Source organism: Rhinoderma darwinii, chromosome 9 (genome assembly GCF_050947455.1).
Source record: "Rhinoderma darwinii isolate aRhiDar2 chromosome 9, aRhiDar2.hap1, whole genome shotgun sequence".
Taxonomy (NCBI): Eukaryota; Metazoa; Chordata; class Amphibia; order Anura; family Rhinodermatidae; genus Rhinoderma; species Rhinoderma darwinii.
The window spans coordinates 18690002-18712815 of record NC_134695.1 but is presented as its reverse complement, the minus strand read 5'-3'; the positions used below and the strand labels follow the sequence as shown (position 1 = coordinate 18712815).

At 40.0% G+C, this 22814-nt stretch overlaps 1 protein-coding gene across 3 annotated transcripts in view; it reads right to left on the bottom strand.

Annotated features, from left to right (window-relative positions):
* Positions 1 to 764: 764 nt before the first annotated feature.
* LOC142660638 (low-density lipoprotein receptor-related protein 5-like) overlaps positions 765 to 22814 on the bottom strand; it is a 298590-nt gene continuing 276540 nt past the window's right edge. For all 3 annotated transcript variants that reach the window (XM_075837322.1, XM_075837323.1, XM_075837324.1), the window contains 7 exons: positions 21801 to 21926; positions 21462 to 21698; positions 20211 to 20321; positions 19804 to 20040; positions 17771 to 17913; positions 15514 to 15611; positions 765 to 3106 (listed from right to left, as the gene is read on the bottom strand). In XM_075837322.1, coding sequence (XP_075693437.1) covers positions 2845 to 3106; positions 15514 to 15611; positions 17771 to 17913; positions 19804 to 20040; positions 20211 to 20321; positions 21462 to 21698; positions 21801 to 21926 — 1214 coding nt within the window. In that variant the 3' untranslated portion in view covers positions 765 to 2844. The remainder of the gene's footprint in view (positions 3107 to 15513; positions 15612 to 17770; positions 17914 to 19803; positions 20041 to 20210; positions 20322 to 21461; positions 21699 to 21800; positions 21927 to 22814) is intronic.

The following is a 22814-nucleotide window of genomic DNA, read 5'->3' as shown; positions in this document are numbered from 1 at the left end:
TAACGTAGCGCCTGCAATGAAGTATGCCGTTGACATCGATACGCGCATCTTTGCCGTGACTTACAGCAGAATACCTGCTGTTCAAAGGATTCTATCGCTGGTGTGAAGGCCAGAGTTACCATTATACGGACCCCTGAGGATGAGTACCTGAAACGCGTAGGGTCGTTGTATTGTTTATGGAATGTTTGCATTGGGGATAGTCATATTGAGTTACACCCAGCACTAGGAGACCCGATTATTTCGGACACCTGTGCTTCATTTGGGGAGTGTACTATTGATGTGCCCTGGATATATGCTGGTTTCAGACAAAATATCTAAAAACACCGAGTTAGATGTATTATAATGACTCAGTGTTCTCTGTTTAATACGTTTTTTAACAATCACGGTGGGGCTTATGTTTACAGTGGTGTGTTACCCATAAATGGTGTGATCTTTAAAAAATAAAATATGTTTACCATAAGACCTTGATCAAAGTAAGCCATTTTCTGAAGATACATTCCCTTTAATAAGTTTACAATGTCCTCACATTATCCAAACTTGCTTAAATGAGGACCTTCACTTCAAAAAAGGTTTTTCAACAAATTACTTTTATGATTATCAATAGATTTCTCACAGGTAGAGTAACCGGTTAGGTGCGACCAACAAATTGTTTAAGGCACCTCCGAAATATCAACTCAGAGTAGCGGACTCCAATGTATCATAGCAAGAAAATGACAACTAAGAGTCACAGTGCTACATATCATATAAAAGGTATAAATTTTATTGCATACAATAATATAAACACACAAAATACTAAAAACAGGACGAGGTTCTAAAAAGGAATGTGTGTGTGTATCACTCCAAAAATTCGTACAACTAAAGGTATGATATCAATGCTACACCATAACAAGAGGACGTGTATATAGTAGACAAAAAACACAAACCACTAAATAAATTGGTTTATAAAACACTGCATATCAAAAGGGTCTGATGTCTATAACTATACAATGTCACAGTACATTGGTTAAAGATATAAGACGAGTGTCAAATAACACTTTAAGAGGGTACTCTGCCCACAGTACCGCACATTATACAGGGGAAAATACCCTGAAAACGACCTGTGGTGTAACATAATGCCAACCTGGAATCACCAGGCGGGGCCAGTGTAACAAGTCTTACCTATGGAGATGAGTGAGTCAGTGGTCCACACAATGAAGTAACACCCCAACGCGCGTTTCACTATTCCAGCTTCCTCAGGGTGTTACTTCAATCCTTTTTAGAACCTCGCTCTGTTTTTAGTATTTTGTGTAATGGTGGGGATAAGGAAACAGACAAGTGAGCTCTAATCTACCCGCACTCAGTCCCTGCCTACTTGCAACGACCCGCCCTAGGCGACGGGGTACAACTGGGCGACGGTCCCTACGCTCAGTAAGTGCACGACAGACAAACAGACAAGGGTACACAGAAGCAAGGGAAAAGGGGCAGTTGCCTACGGCAACACCGTGAGCAACAAGAGTGGTGAACGAGCCGAGTCAAACCACGAGTGTACGAGGTACCAAACGCAGAGCAGGAGAGAAGTGAACAAGCCGAGTCAAATCAGGAGTGTACGAGGTACCAAACGCAGAGCACGAGAGTAGTCAGTAAGCCAGGGTCAATATGAAGCAGGGTCAAATGGTTCAAGAAGCTGCAGCAGGGCCAGGAAACAAAACGAGAAGAATCACAAGCAAGGAGGAACAGGAAAGGCAGGTATAAATAGACAGAGGGCGGGAGCTAGCTCCGTCTGGCCAGGCTGTGATAGGCTCTCCCACTCCTAATCCTGCCATCCTGAGTGGTGGAAGATGGAGTCAGTCTCACAGACATAGAAGCAGGTGCAGACTGATTACCTATGGGCGTGGATACAGAAGCTGTGCCTGGCAGATCCTTAACATTTTGTGTGTTTATATTATTGTATGCAATAAAATTTATACCTTTTATATGATATGTAGAACTGTGACTCTTAGTTCTCATTTTCTTGCTAAATTACTTTTATGGCCTAATGGTCCACCCAAGATTTTTCCAACTTTAATGGAAAGTGTCCAATGGGTCCAGTCAATTCTCCAAGTTGGGTCCCCACTGATCAGACTTTTAAAGGTATATCTAGTCAATAAGCCACAGGAGTGATTTGCCTATGGATCCCAATCATTTCTATGGGAATCAATCAGTTAGTCTGGATCTGTTCCATTAGTATGTTTTTTATTCTTCTAAAACTATACTAATCCTGAGTTTCTTCAGTCTAGCAAAAAAGTGGATCCTTTACAATTGGACAAGTGATGCATAAAATATATCAGTTTGCAATCCATTCTCCCACTCACTGGATAAAAAAAAGAAAAAATGTTGAGGGACCTTAGCTGGCATGGAGGCTTGGCGGTAAAGTACCAAGAAGTAGACTAGCTGTTGACTACCTTTCATGTATGATACGATTAAGAACATATCTGTAATGTTTAACATTTCTATCCCAGTTTAGCACCAATGAGGAAAATGCACATCTTCTGGAAAGATAAAAATCATGTTGTGGACCATAAAAAAAACATGGCAGTTAAATAAAAAAAAATGCATATATATATATTTTTTTTCCCGCTGTACATTTTTCACAGTCCCTACCCAACGCACTATATTCACATTTGATTTTTTTTTTCATTTTTCCTTTTTTTTCTTAGAAAAACATCAATCCAAATTATGTTTAAAATGATAGTGTATGTATGTATGTATATATATATATATATATATATATATATATATATGTGTATATATATATAGATTTATTTGTTCTCTCGTTCATACTTAAATTATTTACAAATTTTGTAGGGCAGGTTTCTTCATTTTGGGTCATGAAGAGTCTGTACACGGTGAGGGGGGAGGGGGGTAAAGGTGGAAGTAGCTTCTTTCTGTTGTTGGGGATGGGGGACAGCTCTCCTCGGCTGACATGTACTGACTCCTGGGAGTGGGAGGAGGTGGGTATGGATCTGAATCGGAATTTAAATCCATGAAATATTTATTTGCTTTCCATCTGCTTGTAGTGTAGTCACTGTCACAAACATCAGTGCTGCAAGGTGTTGTTGGAGGAGCAATGCCTCGTATAAGATAAGGCCTGCAAACAAACAAGATATTCAATTAAGAAGGTAATATTTTCTTACCATCTACAATTCATAACAATACAATGATAGGGTGTAAAACCAAATAAGAAGAAAAAAGATCTTGATCATATTGAAAATACTACATTGTGCCCTTTAGGTGATATTTACAGTCATTGTACACTAACTTGGCTTTGCAATAAACACACCCCAATATATAAATTTGACACCGTTATTTTAATTGGAAGACCTATCTACATAGTGTCAACAAACAGGGTTTTACCCTTAAGGCCCCATGGCCACATCAGTTTTTTTCCTTCAGGGTGCTATCCGTTGTTGTCACGGATAGCACCCTGAACCCATTCATTTCAATGCAGCCATGCACACTTCCGTTGTTTTAACGGAACCGTGTGGCCGTTCCATCAAAAGTAGTACAGGTCCTACTCCTGCCCGTTTTTGACGGAATAGTCTCGACCTTTGCATTAAATTTGGTCCGTGAAACAACGGGCTGCACGCGGAAGCCATCCGTGTGCAGCCCATGTGTGACGGGACCGCATTAAGGGCCGTACAACGGCCGACGGAAGTGTGCATGAGGCCTTAAAGGGGTTTTCCCATCAGGGGCACTTATGACATATCCACGGGATATGCTACAAATGTCAGATAGATGTGGGTCCCACCACTGGCAGCCGCACCTATCTCTAGAATGGGGCCCCCTAAACACCATACTACCTTTTTCTGCTCCTGCTGCCTCCTGGCCAATTCCTGACTATATAGTCTGGAGTTACAAAAACAGCGTAGCTCGCTGAGCTACACGGTTTCCGTAACTCCCACAGTAGTGAATGGCAGTTACGGAAGCAGCGTAGCATGCAAGCTACGCTGTTTCTGTAACTACCATTCCGTTCTATGGGACTTACAGAAACAGCGTAGCTCAGCGATCTACGCGGTTTTCTAATTCATGGTCGGAAATCACACGTGTTAGCCGGAACAGAGAGTGGTAGAACAGGGTTTAGGGGGCCCCGTTATAGAAATAGGTGCAGATCCCAGAGGTGGGACCTGCATCTGACATTTATGACATATTCTGTGGCTATGTCATAAATGTGCCTGATGGGAAAACACCTTTAATGACGCAGCCAATTTTTGGATTTTCAGTTTGGTTTTTTCCTCCCCATCTTCCAAAAGCCATAACTTTTTCTCTTTTTTTCGTATGAGGGCTTGATTTTTGCGGGACGATTTGTAGTTTTTCATGGCACCATTTAATGTAGCATATAATGTACTGGAAAACTAAATAAAAAGTTATTTGTGGGATGAAATGGGCAGAAAAATTTGATTTCACGATAGTTTTTTGGGTTTAGTTTTTACGGCGTTCAATTTGCACACATGTTAACCTTATTCTACGGGTTTATAGAATTATGGCAAAACCAAATTTTTAGAGTTTTCTTTTTTACCACTTTTACAAAGAATAAAACATTTGTTAAAAAGAACATTTGTTAAAAAGAACATTTGTTAAAAAGAACATTTGTTAAGAAGAACATTTGTTAAAAAGAACATTTGTTTTGGGTCTCCACATTCGGATAGCCATAACTTTTTTATTCTCTATTGATTTAGCAATATGAGGGCTTATTTTTGACAGAACAAAATTTAGTTCTTAATGGTATCATTTTGGGGTACATGTGACTTCTTGATTACTGTTTATTCAATTTTTTTGGGAGCTAAGTTTACATAGTTACACAGTTGACAAAGACACAGGCCCATAAAGTCCAACCTATAATCCTACCATGTTAATCCAAAGGAAGGCAAAGTCCCCATGAGGTTGATGACAATTGCCTTTTTAGGGTAAAAATTCCTCCATGACTTCAAATATGGAAATCAGAATAAATCCCCGGATCAACATCCCATCTTCAGAATTTAGTACTCAACCTGTAATATTATATTTTTCAAGAAAGGCATCAAGGTCCTTCTTGAACTTGTTCAAAGAATCAACCATCACAACATCCTGTGGCAAAGCGTTCCATAGTCGATGGTGAAACCTTTTTTCCTCTAGACGTAGAGGATGCCCCCTTATCCTTGTTACAGGCCCAGATGTAAAAAGATCATTAGAAAGATCTCTGTACTGTCAAGTTATATATTTGTACGTTGTAATTAGATCGCCCCTAAGCTTATTTTCTAAACTGAATAGCCCCAAGTTTGATAACCTTTCTTGGTACTGCAATCCACCCATTCCCTTAATTACCTTGGGCGCCCTTCTTTGCAGGTGCCCAAAATTGAACACAATATTCCATATATGGTCTAGTGATTTGTATAAGGAAAAACTATGTTCTTGTCCCAAGCATCTATGCCTCTTTTGATGCATCCCATGATTTTATTTGCCTTGGCAGCAGCTGCCTGGAAATGGTTGCTAAAGGTAAATGTTCTGTCCAACAATATCCCTAAACTTTTTAAGTGGAAGTTTTACCATTTAATGCATAATTGTAAAATCTGTTTTCTTGGCCCAAGTCCATAACCTTACAATTATCCACATCCCTCTGTAGTATTACATTATCCTCCTCTGTGTTGATTACTTTACAGAGCTTAATGTCATCTGCAAATACTGAAATTATATTTTGTAAACCCTCTACAAGGTCATTAATAAACACAATAAAAAGAAGAGGGCCCAATACTGACCCCCTCTGGAACCGCGACCCTCTCTGAGAATGTACAATAAATAACCACGCTCTGTTTTCTATCGTAAGCCAGTTACACATATTTTCCCCAGTCCCAGGACTTTTATTTTATATACCAACCTTTTATGCAGCACAGTATCAAACGCCTTTGAAAAGTCTAGACACACCACGTTCACACGCAGGTTCAGTCTAGAACTTATCTCCTCACAGAAGCTAATCAGATTGGTTTGACAGGACCGATCCCTCATAAACCCATGCTGATGCTGCGTTAACAGTTTATTTGTATTAACCCCTTCAGGACTGATCCTGTTTTAACATTCAGGACGAAGCAGATTTTTCAAATCTGACATGTGACACTTTATGTGGTAATAACTTCGGAATGCTTTTACCTATCCAAGTGATTCTGAGATTGTTTTCTCGTGATATATTGTACTTTATGTTAGTGAAAAAATTTGGTCGATAAATTCAGTATTTATTTGTAAAAAACGCAAAAGATTTAGAGAAAATTTGTAAAAATTTTCTACATTTTAACGTATCTACTTGTAAAACAGATAGTAATCCAACACAAAATAGTTACTAGTTTACATTTCCCATATGTCTACTTTATGTTTGCATCGTTTTTTGAACAGCCTTTTATTTTTCTAGGACGTTACAAGGCTTAGAACTTTAGCAGCAATTTCTCATATTTTCAGGAAAATGTCAAAAGCCTATTTTTTCAGGGACCAGTTCAGTTCTGAAGTGGCTTTGATGGCCTTATATATTAGAAAGTCCCCATAAGTCACCCCATTTTGAAAACTGCACCCCTCAAAGTATTCAAAACAGTATTCAAAACAGCATTCAGAAAGTGTTTTAACCCTTTAGGCGTTTCACAGGAATTAAAGCAAAGTAGAGGTGAAATTTACAAATTTCATTGTTTTTTGCCAAAATTCATTTGTAATACATTTTTTTCTGTCCCACAGAAGGTATTACCCAAGAAATGCAACTCAATATTTATTGCCCAGATTCTGCAGTTTTTAGAAATATCCCACATGTGGCCCTAGTGCGCTCAGAAGCAAAGGAGCACCTAGTGGATTTTGGGGCCTCCTTTTTTTTAGAATATATTTTAGGCACCATGTCAGGTTTGAAGAAGTCTTGTGGTGCCAAAACAGTAAAGACCGCCCAAAAGTGATGCCATTTTGGAAACTACACCCCTCAAGGCATTTATTTAGGGGTATAGTAAGCATTTTGATTGGACAGTTTTTTTGCAGAAATTTTTGGAAGTAGGCCATGAAAATCTACATTCTTTCAAATAAAATGTAGGTTTAGCTATTTTTTTAAAATTTCCAAAAGGACTAAAGGAGAAAAAGCACCACAACATTTGTAGAGCAATTTCTCCCGAGTAAAACAATACCCCACATGTGGTCATAAACGGCTGTTTGGACACACGGCAGGGCTTAGTAGGGAAAGAGCACAATTTGGCTTTTGGAGCCCAAATTTAGCAGGAATGGTTTGCGGAGGCCACGTCACATTTGCAAAGACTCTGAAGGACCAAAACAAAGGAAACGCCCAAAAAGTGACTACATTTAGGAAACTACACCCCTTGAGGAATTCATCTAGGGGTGTAGTGAGCATTTTAACCCCACAGGTGTGTCATAGATTTTATTAGAATTGGGAAGTGAAAATAAAAACAATCCTTTTTCTTCAATACGATGTAGATTAAAGCTCAAAATGTGTCATTTTCTCAACAAATAAAGGAAAAAAAGGACCACAACATTTGTAAAGTAATTTCTCCCGAGTACGGCAATATCCCATATGTGGTCATAAACTGCTGTTTGGGCACACAGTAGGGCTCAGAAGGGAAGGAGCTCCATTTGGCTTTTGGAGTGCAGATTTTGCTGGATTAGTTTCTGGTCACATTTGCAAAGCCACTGTGGGACCAAAACAGTGGAAACCCCCAGAATTGACCCCATTTTGGAAAATACACCCCTCAAGGTATTCACCTAGGAGTTTAGTGAGCATGTTAACCCCGCAGGTGTTTTACAGAAATTAGTGTGCACTCGATGTTGATGAAAATTTGATTTTTTTCATAGATATGCCAATATGTGGCGCCTAGCTTGTGCCACCATGAAAAGACAGCTCTCTAATTATTATGCTGTGTTTCCCGATTTTAGAAACACCCTACATGTGGCCCTAATCTTTTGCCTGGACATTCGACCAGGCTCAGGAGTGAAAGAGTACCATGCGTTCAAAATTGCAGAGGCTCTGATGTGAAATAAGAAAATAAACCCCTGAGAAGTGACCCCATTTTGGAAACTACACCCCTCAAGGCATTTATTAAAGGAACAGTGTCACCACAAAAAAAATTTTCATGTCAGTTTAATGTTAGTGTTTTATTAAAAACGTTTTTATTTATTTGTGTGTTTGTGTGTTACTTTTTTCACTTTTTCTTCCCTATGGGGGCTGCCATTTTTTTTTCCATTTCTGTATGTGTCGATTAACGACACATACAGACATGGAATACGGCAGCCACAGTCCCATAGGGACTGCGAACGGGGCCCGTCCCATCCACTTCTGTGTACGCCGTCTGTGTGGGAACTGCACACGCGCCGCTCCCACACAGTCCAATTTGAAATGCGCGCCGTCCGGCGCCATTTTCCTGTGGACCGGAAGTCGCGACCGGACAGTAAGATTACTACTTCCGGTCGCGGCTTCCGGACTTGTGCACTTGGACCAGCGGCAGCAGACGGAGCAGACGGGCCGGAGGGAGCCGCGGCGGCAGGAGCAGGTAAGAGATTTCTATGTATGTTCGTGTTTGTGTGTGTTTACTACTGTATGTAAACCTACTACACTGTGTGTTAGCTCAAAAAATTGCGACACACAGTGTAGGAGGTTAGACTGTTCAATCCCCTCGTTTATCCCGTCACTAGCCAGGATAAAGGAGGGGGGGATTCTCAGAGCTCACTAGAGCGAGTGCTTTTTTCCCAATTTTGCAGCAAAAAGCAATGTGGTTGCTTTACCACATGCAATGCTGCAATTTTGGGAATAGCTACATCTAGTGACCAGCAATGGGAAATATTATAAATTAGAATCTAATTTATAATATTTCCTGGCTCTGTGAACAATGTTTAATCACCTACACACTAAATGTTTAATTAAAAAAAAAAAAACATGTTTTGCTGGCAACACATTCCCTTTAAGGGGTGTAGTGAGCATTTTCACCCCACAGGTCCTTTCCATAGATGATTGCGTTGCTGATGGCGCAAAGTAAACATTTACATTTTTCCCTAGATATGCCATTTCAGTGGCAAATATGTCGTGCCCAGCTTTTGCCACTGTAGACACACACCCCAAAAATTGTTAAGAGTTCTCCCTTTTATGGCAATGCCATATATGTGGAAGTAAACAGCTGTTTGTACACACTCTAGGGCTCAGAAGAGCGAGAGCACCATTTGGCTTTTGGAGCGTGGATTTTGCTTGATAGTAGTTCTGTTTGGAGTTTTACTGGTATTTCAGTTTATAATGTGGGGGCACATAATTTTGGGGTAAAAACCACAATAAAATAATCCATAGATGTGTGTTACGCTGTGAAGCAATCCTTTCTGCACAGGCCAGTGTCGCACCGATAAATGGTGTCCTTTCTTATACCCCTTTTGGTCCACACTCTGCACCTTTGCAGTTTGGGGAATTTTGCTGGGAAGTGTTGTCCTGGTATAATACGGGCACACTCGCATCCAGCAGATATGTTTGGGTCCTCCCCTTCCTTGTTCCCTAATTTTAGGGCCTTGATCAATTGCCTCTGGAAACAGAAAAAACGTTCCCCTCGGGCCTGCACAACTGCATATTTTTTATTTCCTTTCTTATTGGAGCCTTAACTAATTTTATTTTTTCATAGACGTAGCGGTATGATGATTTTTGCGGCACGAGCTGTAGTTATTATTGGTACCATTTTGGGGTACATGCGACCTTTTGATCACTTATTATCCTATTTTTTGGGAGGCAAGGTGACCAAAAAACAGCAATTCTGGCATAGTTTTTAGTTTTGTTTTTTTTTTAAGTGTTCACCATGCATTATAAATTACATGTTAACTTTATTCTGCGTGTCAGTACGATTCCGGCGATACCAAATTCATATAACTTTTTTATGTTTTACAACTTTTTGCACAATGAAATTACTTTTGTAAAAAGAATGTTTTTTTCTGTCGCCATGTTGTGAGAACCATAACTTTTTAATTTTTTTGTTGATGGAGCTGTATGAGGGCTTGTTTTTTGCGAGACGAGCTATAGTTTTTATATGCACCATTTTTGGATACATGCGACTTTTTGATCACTTTTTATTTCAATTGCTGTAGGACAAAGTGAAACAACAGGAATTCAGGATTTTTTTAAATTTTTTATTGTTTATGCCATTTACCGCGTGGAATAAATAACAAGATTTTTATAGTTCAGGGCGTAACGGTCTCAGCGATACCGAAGTAGTATAGTTTTTTTTTTTTTTTAATAATAATAAAGGACCTGATAAGGGAAAAAGGGCAATTGTGTTTTATACTTAAAACTTTTATTTTATTTTTTACAATTTTTTTTTTTTACAGTTTTCTTTAGTCCCACTAGGGGACTTGAAGTGCCAACTGTCAGATTTTTTTTTTCTAATACAATGCACTACCTATGTAGTGCTATGTATTAGATCTGTCAGTCATTCACTGACAGCAAGCCGATTAGGCATCGCCTCCGATTAGGCTTAGGTTTCCGGGACATAATCGCCTTCCGCAATGGCAGAACAAGAGTCCATTGTTAAGCCTCCTGTTGCCATAGCAGCAGTTGGCAGCCCTGCGATTGCAGGGCAGAGCCAACCACTAAGATGCAGCGATCGCTGCATCAAAGGGGTTAATGGCAGGAATCGGAGCTAGCTCCAGTTCATGCCGATGGCTACGGAAGCCTTTTAGGAGGAGGCTGGGGCCTGGAATGGTTTCAGCACAAGGCAGACCGATAGGCCACTATTAGGTCTCCGGTTGCCATTGCAGTCACCGGTAGTTAACTTCGGTCGCCGCCATTACAGCAGGGTGTCAGCTGTAAGATACAGCTGACATCCAGGGATGATGGCACAGACTCAGTTTCTGAGCTGGTGCCATCCATTTGTCGTAAGTATACGACAATTTGCAGGAAGCACTGGCTTTCCATGATGTATACTTACGATAAATACCAGGAAGCGGTTAAGGTCCTCCCTTAGCCCCTGAAAATTGGCCTTTCTGAAATTTGGTGTTTTTGTAGGTACTAAACATCTTATTAAAGGATACATGAAAACTTATTATGATGTAGTCACTATGACCTAGGTGACCCCCAACCTGTACTTTTGATATCCTGTCTGGCCTATTGGTTAAAATTAGGTCTAGAAGTGAAAGGTTATTGTCCGTAATTATTGTCAAAAACCTGTTTCCTTTGTAGGACCTGCAGGTTTCTGCCTCCCAGTTTATATCAGGGTAGTTAAAGTCTCCCATAATAAATACTTCATTATGCTTTGCTGCCTCATCTATTTACTATATTAGTTTATTTTCTGTTTCTACCATTATACTTGGAGACTTACAACAACCCCCTATCAGTATTTTATTATTCCTTCTCCCGCCCCTTATTTCCACCGATGGGGACTCCATATGATCATTTCCCTCATAGACATTATCACGCAACATGAGTCTTAGGCAGGATTTTACACATAAGCAAACCCCCCCCCCCCTCCCTTTCTTATTAGTACGATGATTCCTAAACAGACTGTAACCATGCAAATTAACAGTCCAGTCATATCTATCAACTAGCCATGTCTCACTTACAGTGAAGGAAATAAGTATTTGATCCCTTTGCCAAACAAGACTTAATACTTGGTGGCAAAACCCTTGTTGGCAAGCACAGCAGTCAGACGTTTTTTGTAGTTGATGATGAGGTTTGCACACATGTTAGATGGAATTTTGGCCCACTCCTCTTTGCAGATCATCTGTAAATCATTAAGATTTCGAGGCTGTCGCTTGGCAACTCGGATCTTCAGCTCCCTCCATAAGTTTTCGATGGGATTAAGGTCTGGAGACTGGCTAGGCCACTCCATGACCTTAATGTGCTTCTTTTTGAGCCACTCCTTTGTTGCCTTGGCTGTATGTTTCGGGTCATTGTCGTGCTGGAAGACCCAGCCACGAGCCATTTTTTATGTCCTGGTGGAGGGAAGGAGGTTGTCACTCAGGATTTGACGGTACATGGCTCCATCCATTTCCCATTGATGCGGTGAAGTAGTCCTGTGCCCTTAGCAGAGAAACACCCCAAAACATAATGTTTCCACCTCCATGCTTGACAGTGGGGACGGTGTTCTTTGGGTCATAGGCAGCATTTCTCTTCCTCCTAACACGGCGAGTTGAGTTAATGCCAAAGAGCTCAATTTTAGCCTCAGCTGACCACAGCACCTTCTCCCAATCACTCTCAGAATCAACCAGATGTTCATTTGCAAACTTCAGACGGGCCTGTACATGTGCCTTCTTGAGCAGGGGGACCTTGCGGGCACTGCAGGATTTTAATCCATTACGGCGTAATGTGTTACCAATGGTTTTCTTGGTGACTGTGGTCCCAGCTGCCTTGAGATCATTAACAATTTCCCCCCGTGTAGTTTTCGGCTGAGCTCTCACCTTCTTCAGGATAAAGGATACCCCACGAGGTGAGATTTTGCATGGAGCCCCAGATCGATGTCGATTGACAGTCATTTTGTATGTCTTCCATTTTCTTACTATTGCACCAACAGTTGTCTCCTTCTCACCCAGCGTCTTACTTATGGTTTTGTAGCCCATTCCAGCCTTGTGCAGGTCTATGATCTTGTCCCTGACATCCTTAGAAAGCGCTTTGGTCTTGCCCATGTTGTAGAGGTTAGAGTCAGACTGATTCATTGAGTCTGTGGACAGGAGTCTTTTATACAGGTGACCATTTAAGACAGCTGTCTTTAATGCAGGCACCAAGTTGATTTGGAGCGTGTAACTGGTCTGGAGGAGGCTGAACTCTTAATGGTTGGTAGGGGATCAAATACTTATTTCTCTGTGCACAATGCAAATAAATATATAAAATTTTGACAATGTAATTTTCTGTTTTTTTTTTAAATATAATCTATCTCTCACTGGTAAAATTAACCTAGCCTAAAAATTCTAGACTGTTCATGTCTTTGACAGTGGGCAAACTTACAAAATCAGCAAGGGATCAAATACTTATTTCCTTCACTGTATCCCCACTATGTCATTATTCTCCTCCAGCAATATCAACTCTAATTTCTCAATCTTATTACTGAGGCTTCTGGCATTGTTATACATGCACTTTATATGTTCATCCGTACCACTTTTCTTCTTATTCCTATTAACTGTTCTAACCCATTCCTCGATCCCACCCCATGTTCATTTCACAGCCCCAGCTAACTACCTACGCTGTTCTACCCTTCTATACAGTAATTGCCCACCTCCATTCCCTAGTTTAAACACTCCTCCAACCTTCTAGCCATCTTTTCTCCCAACACAGCTGCACCCTCCCCATTTAGGTGCAGCCCATCCCTATTGTAGAGTCTGTAGCCAATAGAAAAGCCGGCCCAGTTCTCCAAGAATCCAAACCCCTCCTTCCTACACCAATTCTTTAACCACTTGTTCACTTCCCTAATCTCCCGCTGTCTATCTGGTGTAGCACGTGGTACAGGTAGTATTTCTGAAAATACTACATTTGAGATCCTTGTCCTGAGCTTCTTACCCAAGTCCCTGAAATCTTGTTTGAGGACCTTCCACCTACCTTTAACTTTGTCATTTGTGCCAATGTGCACCATGACCGCTGGGTCTTCACCTGCCCCTCCCAATAATCTGTCAACACGATCCGCGATATGCCGAACCCAAGCACACGGAAGATAGCAAACTGTTCGCTATTCCTGGTCTTTGTGACAGATTGCCCTATCTGTTCCCCTTATAATAGAGTCTCCCACTACCAGGACCTGTTTAGCCTTTCCTATGCTCCCATTCCCCTCCTTACTAGAGCAGACATTTCCCTTGTTGCTAGAGAAGTTGTCTAGCTGCAGCAGTGCTAACCCTGACCTGAGGTCCCCTTCATTCACCAACATGGCAAACTTGTTGGGGTGTCCCAGATCAGGACTAGACTCCCTGACACTCTTCCCTCTACCCCGCCTGATACCCAGCTAGCTGCCTCAACAGCCTGAACCTCCATCCTCCTCTGCATCAGCTCCAGTTATTGCTTGCTCAGTGAGCAGCAAACTCCTCTCCATGTTGCCAATTGCCCACAGTCTTGACATTTGCTTACTTAGATCCAGAATCTGGGTTTCTAAATGGGCAATTCCCACACACCCTGCACAGCAGTATGGTCCCTCAAACGGCTGTTCAAGGAAAGCATGTATGGCACGGGATTTACACTGTGTAGCATTGGCAGCAATGGAGTTCATTGCGTCTAATGGGGATTTATCAATCAGTATACCGTTGTAGGAAAAAAACAAATACTAGACACCACAAACAACAATTTATTTTAAAGAAACAATCTAAAGTCACTGAATCTTAAAGAGGGTCTGTCACCATATTTTGCAACCCCTATCTGCTATTGCAGCAGATAGGCGCTGCAATGTAGATTACAGTAAAGTTTTTATTTTTTAAAAACGAGCATTTTTGGCCAAGTTATGACCATTTTTGTAGTTATGCAAATGAGGCTTGCAAAAGTCCAAGTGGGTGTGTTTAAAAGTAAAAGTCCAAGTGGGCGTGTATTATGTTATATTATACTTCTCGTCAGAACGCCCAGCTAGTAAAAGTAGTAAAAACGCCCCGATGTACGCACATAATACACGCCCAATAATGGTCATAACTTGGCCAAAAATGCTTGTTTTTTAAAAATAAAAACGTTACTGTAATCTACATTGCAGCGCCTATCTGCTGCAATAGCAGATAGGGGTTGCAAAATCTGGTGACAGAGCCTCTTTAAGTCACACTTAAGACACTGCACACTTGAAATCAATGCACACACCCAAGCTCCCACACTCGCTCAGTAGCTTGATTTAAATAGTTTCTGCCACTTAGCTGCACTTGTCTGCTCTTTCCAGTAAGGTCTCTGGCTGCAAAAAAAAACAACTGAAATTTGTGAGTCTTTAATTTTTTTTTTCTTTACATTGTTCACCGTGCAGGTTAAATAATGTTATATTGTAATAGTTCAGACTTTTATGAATGCGGCGATACCAGTTATGTTAATTTTTTTTAACATTAATATTTTTTTAAACTTTTAATATTTATTTTTTTGGACATTGAAAAAAACTTTAACAGTTTTTTATGTCCCCCAAGTAGACTTGAACCAGCGATCAATGGCTCGGTTGCACTTTATACTGCAATACTAATGTATTGAAGCATATCGTGATTTTGACAAGATTCTATTAAAGGCTACGTAAACCTTTGAAAAATATTTTTTTTTTAAATAAAAAGGTCAATCAGTGTGTTTTGTGCAACTTTATAATTAGTTTTTATTAAAAACTCTTTTTACTTAACTGGGGCTGAGCTGACATACCAGACATAGTAAATGGACAAGAATGGCTCTGTTTTTAGATATTCTGAATTGAAACAGCCCCTTCAAGTTCGAATATTGATATCTCATCAGACTACAGAAATAAATCCGAACCAGTAAGTCACCTTAAATACAATTAGGATCAGTGAAAGTATATGGAAGGAGATTGCGGTCAATAGCATTGGTGTCGACACGGCAGCTTCTAGCATTAACACCAATGCAGAATGTATCATTTAGATTACCTGTAAGATCTTGTAGTGGATGGACTATTAGAAGAGTAAAACACTTCAGTATTGTACAAGGAGCGATCTGTAGCTGGTGAAGGAGGTGGGTTTAAGATCTGCAATAAAATATAAATGATTTTGTTAAATAGTTTAATGAGAATAATGACCAAGTTGAAATTTTTCACAATTCCGTATTTATCCATCCATCTTGATACATGGCTGAAAGACGTGAAATACCCTCGTTCTTGTATCCCTTCCCCTTTTCCTCCCATATTGTAAGCTATTGGCAAGGACTTTTTCCCTATGTTGTAATAATCGTATGTGTATGAGCCCTTTAAAGTGGGTTTTCCACCAGAGACATTTATGACATATCCACAGGATATCTCATAAATGTCAGAAAGATGTGGGTCCCACCTCTGGGACCAGCACCTATCTCCAGAACGGGGCCTCCTTAAAAACCGTTCTACCTCTGTGTTGTGATTTCCGACCATGAATTACAGAAACAACGTAGCTTGCTGAGCTACGCTGTTTCCTTAAGTCACATAGAACTGAATGGTAGTTACGGAAACAGCGTAGCTCGCATGCTATGCTGATTCTGTAACTGCCATTCCCTACTATGAGAGTTACAGAAACAGCGTAGCTCAGCGAGCTACGCTGTTTCTGTAATTCATGGTCGTAAATCACATGGTTCAGCCACAACACAGAGAGGTAGAACGGGATTTAGGGGGCCCCATTCTAGAGAAAGGTGCGGGTCCCAGAGGTGGGACCCGCATCTACCTGATATCCTGTGGATATGTTATTAATGTCTCTGAGCGAAAAAATTTCAGAGCCTTCTGACTAGATCGAACATGGAAAATCAAAATCCATGCCCATCAATGGTTGTATAAGCTAGTGCTTCTCAAACTGTATGGCGACCTCACCATTAAGGCACCCTTCGTTGTCGGTGAGGCACAGCTGGGTAGGCAGCTTTAATAGAAGAGATCATAAACTGCACAGGACATTCTCTGGCTGCTCCGATCTCTGGTTTAGTAACAGAACGGTCTCCTTTTGTGCTTATTTTAATTGTTATTCTGGGTTCAGGAAACAAATAAAACGTAAATTAAGATACATTTTTAATTCTGGTTTGGACTTTAAGAAATGGTGAGATGAACCCAAGAATCTCCTTGTTCTGGATGGTGAGGTCCCAGTAGAAACAGATTGAGAAGCCCTGGTATAAGCCAAATTATTTGTCTTTATGGCCATTTTAATCCACTGTGTGATGTCTAATACTAATTTACATTGAGAAACCTGAAAGAGCTCTTCATCCTTTCACACTGAAGCGATGCAATAGGTGTACTCATTTTCCTTGTTAGAAGGTAGATAGCACAAGATGGCCTTTAACTTAATCTATTTATGCATGTTCAATACATAAAGAGCAGGGAACGAACATAATGTAGATCTAATTTTCACATAGTACAAATGATGGAACGCATCCACTTAAAGATATGTGATGTCTTTTTATCTGGCCCCATGTGCTATGATTAATATATTACAAAGTATTTGTCGTAGCTATGCCAAAGTCTTGGAATTCTCCAGCTGTCACATTGGCTGTTCCTGTGTTTAGATGTTGTTAATATCATTGCTGGGCAGCAGGATGGATGCTTCAGCCAATATCATAAAGACCACCTAGTTTTATATCACACAAGCAGCTGACAAAAAAAATACAGCTCAGTGAGAGAAGATGTCGTATAGGCCCCATTCCCATCGTGTTTGTTCTATTCGCCGAGCGTATACGTTTTTTTTTTAAATAAAAATGTAGACCATTGAAAACGTATACAAACATGTACCATTTTATGTTTACGTCTGTTTTTTATAGCGTGTACGTTTAGTGTATACTCATAAGTTGATATACGTTTGTCTGTTTTTTTACCTAAAAAAATGTTTTCTTTTTTTTTAAACGTGAACACTGATAGAAAAACAAAACAAAAAACGGATAGATTTACTGTATGTAAACGAATACAAACGTATAGCATTACCTTTGCATGTCGTACATTGAGATCAATGCTAAAAAAGTTACATTGCGTATACCTTTTTTTGAAGTACAGAATAGCGTTCCAGATTACGCTTTTCAGTACTTTAAAAAAAACAGTATTTCAACGCAGGTCATTTAGGTGTACAGATAGAATGCTGCCCTATCTAGTTGGCTTACTGGACCTTTCATATGTCAAGCGACTTCTTAATGGCTATTTCCACTACAAAGTGCCTCAGTCTATTTCTTGTCTTTCAGAATGCTCACCTGTGGGTAGAGGGTGGCCTTTGTACTCGAAGAGCTACTGGAAGAAGCACCAGTGACATGATTCCTGTCATAGAGTGGAACTCCGCTACTGCCGCCCCCTATGATACTCATAGAGCTGATCATTTGCTTCCCACACGGTATACCTGAGGAGAAAGAAACCATGAGATGAACTCAAGAGGAGACTCACATAACCACATTTAGCAATGTTCTCTGAATATTTTATTCAACATGGAGATGCACCGCTCTGATGAGCCACGATTTCCAGGCACATTTTCTAATCTAAATGTGTTGTTTGCACCATATTGTTAACTGTGCGTGTTTAACATGAAGAGTACATCAGAAACAGAAATTAAAAATACACTTAATACAAAAATTTTAATTTCTCAAGAAAATAAAATAAAAAGTTCCCTCATTTTTTTTGCTTTGAAGTAGACAACTTAAGCAAGTCAAACAAAAGGAGGAAAGGAGAAACCATTGAAAATGAATATGAAATTTTCAGTCAACCAGTTTACTTGAAACCAAGGCCTGGGGAGTGTTTAGAGCTTAGTGAAGTAATCCATATAACTCAGTGCTTTACATTTCATCGGATCACGTTTCAGCTGATCCTATAGTTCTGTTTTCCAGCTGCCATGGTAGATTCTTCAAGAGCTGCACAAGCAGAGCCACTTGAAGCAAATCATTATAAGAGCCTCCCTATTTGTTTGGTACAAGAGACACCATATTAACAGACCCCCTACGCTAAGAGTTTCTAGAGAAAAGTAGAATAAAAAACTGACCAGAGAGAGCAAAAATTATTTTTAGGTTAGAATAATAAATCTTTAACCCCAAGGCTATTTTAGGCCTGAATGACAAAGCTAATTTTTTACATCGACATAGCTGTATAAGGACTTGTTTTTTGCGGGACAAGTTGCATTTTTTAATAGCACCATTTTGGGGTACATATCATTTATTGATTAACTTTTTTCTTGGGAGGGAATATAAAAAAAACAGCAATTTTGCCAGTGTTTTTTGTATCCTAAATTTGCGCCGTTTACCGTGTGGTATAAATAACACAATAACTTTATTCAGTGGGTTGTTACGATTGCAACGATACCAAATTTATATAGATTTTGTATGTTTTACTACTTTTACACAGTAAAAACACTTTTTTTAAAAAACGATTTGTTTTTGTCTCCATATTTGTAGAGCCATAACTTGTTTATTTTTCTGTCAATGCAGTTGTATGAGGGCTTTTTTTGTGGAACGACTTCTAGTTTTTATTGGTACCATTTTGGAGTAGATGCGACATTTTGATCACTTTTTATCAAAAAATTTTTAAGGCAGGATGCACAGAAAACAGCAATTCTTTCATTGTTTTTTACGCTGTTCACCGAGCGGGTCAATTAATTATAATTGGGGTCATTACGGACACGGTGATACCAAATGTGTGTAACTTTTTCTTTTGTTTTTTAATAATAAAGTATTTTGTAAGTGTAAAAAAGTGGGTTTTAAATTTTTTATCTTTAACTTTATTAAACCTTTTTTTAACAGTTTTATTAGTCTCACTAGGGGAGTTTACTGTGCGATCACCTGATCACTTTTATAACACATTGCAATACTTCTGCATTGCAGTGTACTACTGCCCCGGGCTGCCATAGAAGACATCGGATCGCAGGGTGCCGGTGGAGTGAGAGAGGAAGCTCCCTCCCCCCAAAACTACTCAGATGCGCGCTCGGGGTTAAACGGGCGAGAACGTACTTATTTCTATCTCGCCCGTTCGAGCAGGTCTTCTCCCAGCCCTCAGCTACCGGAGGTAGCTGAGAGCAAGGAGATTTAACTGCTCCCAGCGGCGTTTATTTATTCCGATACAGCGACGTACAAAGGCAATTACACAAGAATAAAGCTCGTTAGTTGACGCCGTAAATACACTAATGAGCGGTCACTAACGGGTTAAATAGAAGTTACAGAAATGATATACAGAGTGCATATATTTAGATGAAAGTTGAAAAAGCAAAAAAATTTATTGCAGTCATATTTTGAGAATAGAGGCTTACCTGTGTAGGTGCCAGGTTGAGAATTTCTAGTTGTTATAAAGTTGAGAGGAACATGAGGGGTTCCACTAATGTATTCATGTGGGAAAGGTCCATTTGGCCCAGTGTATCTTTGACACACAACCCTCTGGCACACAAAATACACCCCGCCGGACACGAAGACAGACAAAATAATGCCAATCACTGGTAGTATTGCACTGCTGTGTGAAGGAGTCTCCTCAGATGGGGACCTATTCAATCCTAAAGTAGAGACATCAAATACTGGTGAAACAATTTATTGTTAAAAGCAAGTAAGAGTTAGTGAATTTATCAATAAATGCTACAAACCTAATCCATGCCCATATGATGGTACTACTAATACTCAATTATATCTAGGCATGGTGGAAAAAGAAATCTGTTGTGCTACTCACCACACATGATATCACCCGAGTTGTCACCACAGTCCAGGAAGGAGTCACACTGCTGCTTTGTCGTAACGCATTGGCCATTGTCACAGCGGAACTGATTAGGTGGGCAGAATGCTGAAATATATAAAGAGAAGAAATTTGTTTTAAATGAGTTGGTGATTAGAACTTGACAGTAAATGGTTCAAACTCTGGACTGGAAAGTCTAGTTCTCCACCAAACATTCAATAACACAAGCCGTCTTGTTGATGGATATTGAGGTTGTTTAGACTAGAATCAGAGGAAAAAATTTCAAGTACAGGAATGTTCAGGTTTTTACAAAACGTCTCTTCATATTTTAGGATTACAGTACAAGTATTATTTTTCCTCCAGAGGTGCGATTATTAGTTCAGAGTTAACGGGTTGTACCAGAATCAAAAATGATCAGCTATCTACAGCATAGGTGATAATGGTCTGATTGCTGGGAGCCCTACTGCTGGGACTTCCACCGACCACAGCGAGGAGTACATTGAATGGAGCAGCGTTCAAATACAGCACTTCACTGTTTCAGTCATTCTCAAACATTGAATGGAGCGGCAGTGGCACATGCTCGACCGCTGCTCCAATCAAGCTCCTCCTCACTGTGGAGGGGTTCAGTGAAGAGGACAGGGAGTTTCGGGCCCCCCGTTCTTGCGATCCATAAGGTCCCAGCGATGAGGCCCCCAGTGATCCGAACAATTATCCCCTACCCTGTGGAGAGGTGATAATTGTCAATTCTGGGAATACCCATCTAGACCCCTTGCTGATATTTCTTGTAGGGTTATGTAACAGCTAGGGAGGAGAAGTATGAAGTGGGCTCACAGGCTGAGCCAGCTCCATACTCTGCGGGCGTCAGCCATATGCTACAGTCGACACTTAACAGCAACGGCCTGGTTTGGGGATAACTCTGATCCCATCCATTTAACAACTTAGGTGCCACGATCAACAGCGTCTGCAGCATGTAAGATGTTAAAAAGAGGGGGACGGCCCCTTCTTACATCGGTCTGATGGCTGTCATGGAAGTTTTTTCATTGTAAATGTAATAAAACATAAATAAGATAAATACATTTGATATTGCCATAATCATATTGACCTGCAAAATAAATTGAATATGCCGTTTTTACCAAATGGAAAAAAAAAAAAAAAACAATGGAGGAATCACTTTATTGTCTCCCTTGTTTATATGTGAAGGGTTTATAGTATAAAGGATATAGTATATAGGAAAATGTATTCCCTTACCTTCACAGTCCAGTTCATCAGACTTGTCCTGACAATCGTACTCTCCATTGCACTTTTTACGGGCGTCAATACACTGTCCTTTCTCACATTGGAACTGATTGTCAGAACACAGTGGGCAGTTCTGCTCGTCACTCTTGTCCTCACACTCCGAGAAGCCGTCACACCGCCAGGACAGGGGAATGCAGTCGATCTCGCCAGTGGCACAAGTAAACTGTTCTGGAGAACAAGTTGGTGGCTCTGTGCAGAAACAAGGACCAATATATATATACACACGTTTATATAAATATATTAATATTTTCCATAAAATCAAAAGGTTTTATCTAAATAAATAATCCATACCTCCACATGTCAATAGGTTTTGTAAGAGGACAAGGTGGACTGGACAGGAGCATCGAGGGGTACCATCTCCCTTGGCAATGCAGATATGAGAACAGCCTCCATTATCTCTTGAACATGGGTGTGCGGCTGAAAAATTTAATTTGCATGCGGTTAACATACAAGCCTTGGCACACACATCTGCGTAGATCTTACATTTATTAAAACATGGATTCAATGCTATAAAAAAAGTAACTTTTCGAAATCTATTTAATAACGCTGACCTCTCTTTACGTAACATGCCAATTTGAATCCCCTGCTCTCCCAACCAATACATTTTAATATCTTGATGTATATGAAGGCAGCCTGCACTCACTAGCCACTGGGATTTTAACATTTTACAGTGTGGGGGCGGTTAGTTTAGAATTATTTTTTAATATAATATGCTTTGATTAAAACCTCAAATAAAGAAGCTTCAGCACCAGTAAAAGTTTCAGTGTAAATAATTACCAAGCGCTCTTCCCGGGACTGATAATGCATCGGGCGTTTAGGTTTACTGAGTATAAAACATGAATGACATAACTCCTAAAGTGAGAGTTTATTTGCTTTAGATATCGGGGGACATTACATAAAAGATGAAGACATCCCGAGCATTTGAAGTATATTCAATAAAACACTTTAAGCAGATCTGTCAGGTCTCATATGCTCCCCTATCTGAGGGCCACACACAGGAAGGGGGGAGGGAGTTGAGCTACAATTATCAGTTATTTGATTGAATAATTAAAAAACAAAAACAAAACACGGTTTAAAAAGATAAATTTTTTTAAGTTATTCTCCCTGTCCACCTAATGATGGAAAGATTTTCATGTACGAGTTTGTATACAATGGGAGATTTGAATAATTTTGTGTGGGCGGGGAGAAGAAGGACTCACAGGCTTTCTCTATGAGTCCTGAAATTTATACAGCTTTTTACATGAAAATACTGAATCAAATCACAGAAAACGATATTTCGAAGTTAAGCATCTCCTCCTAATATGC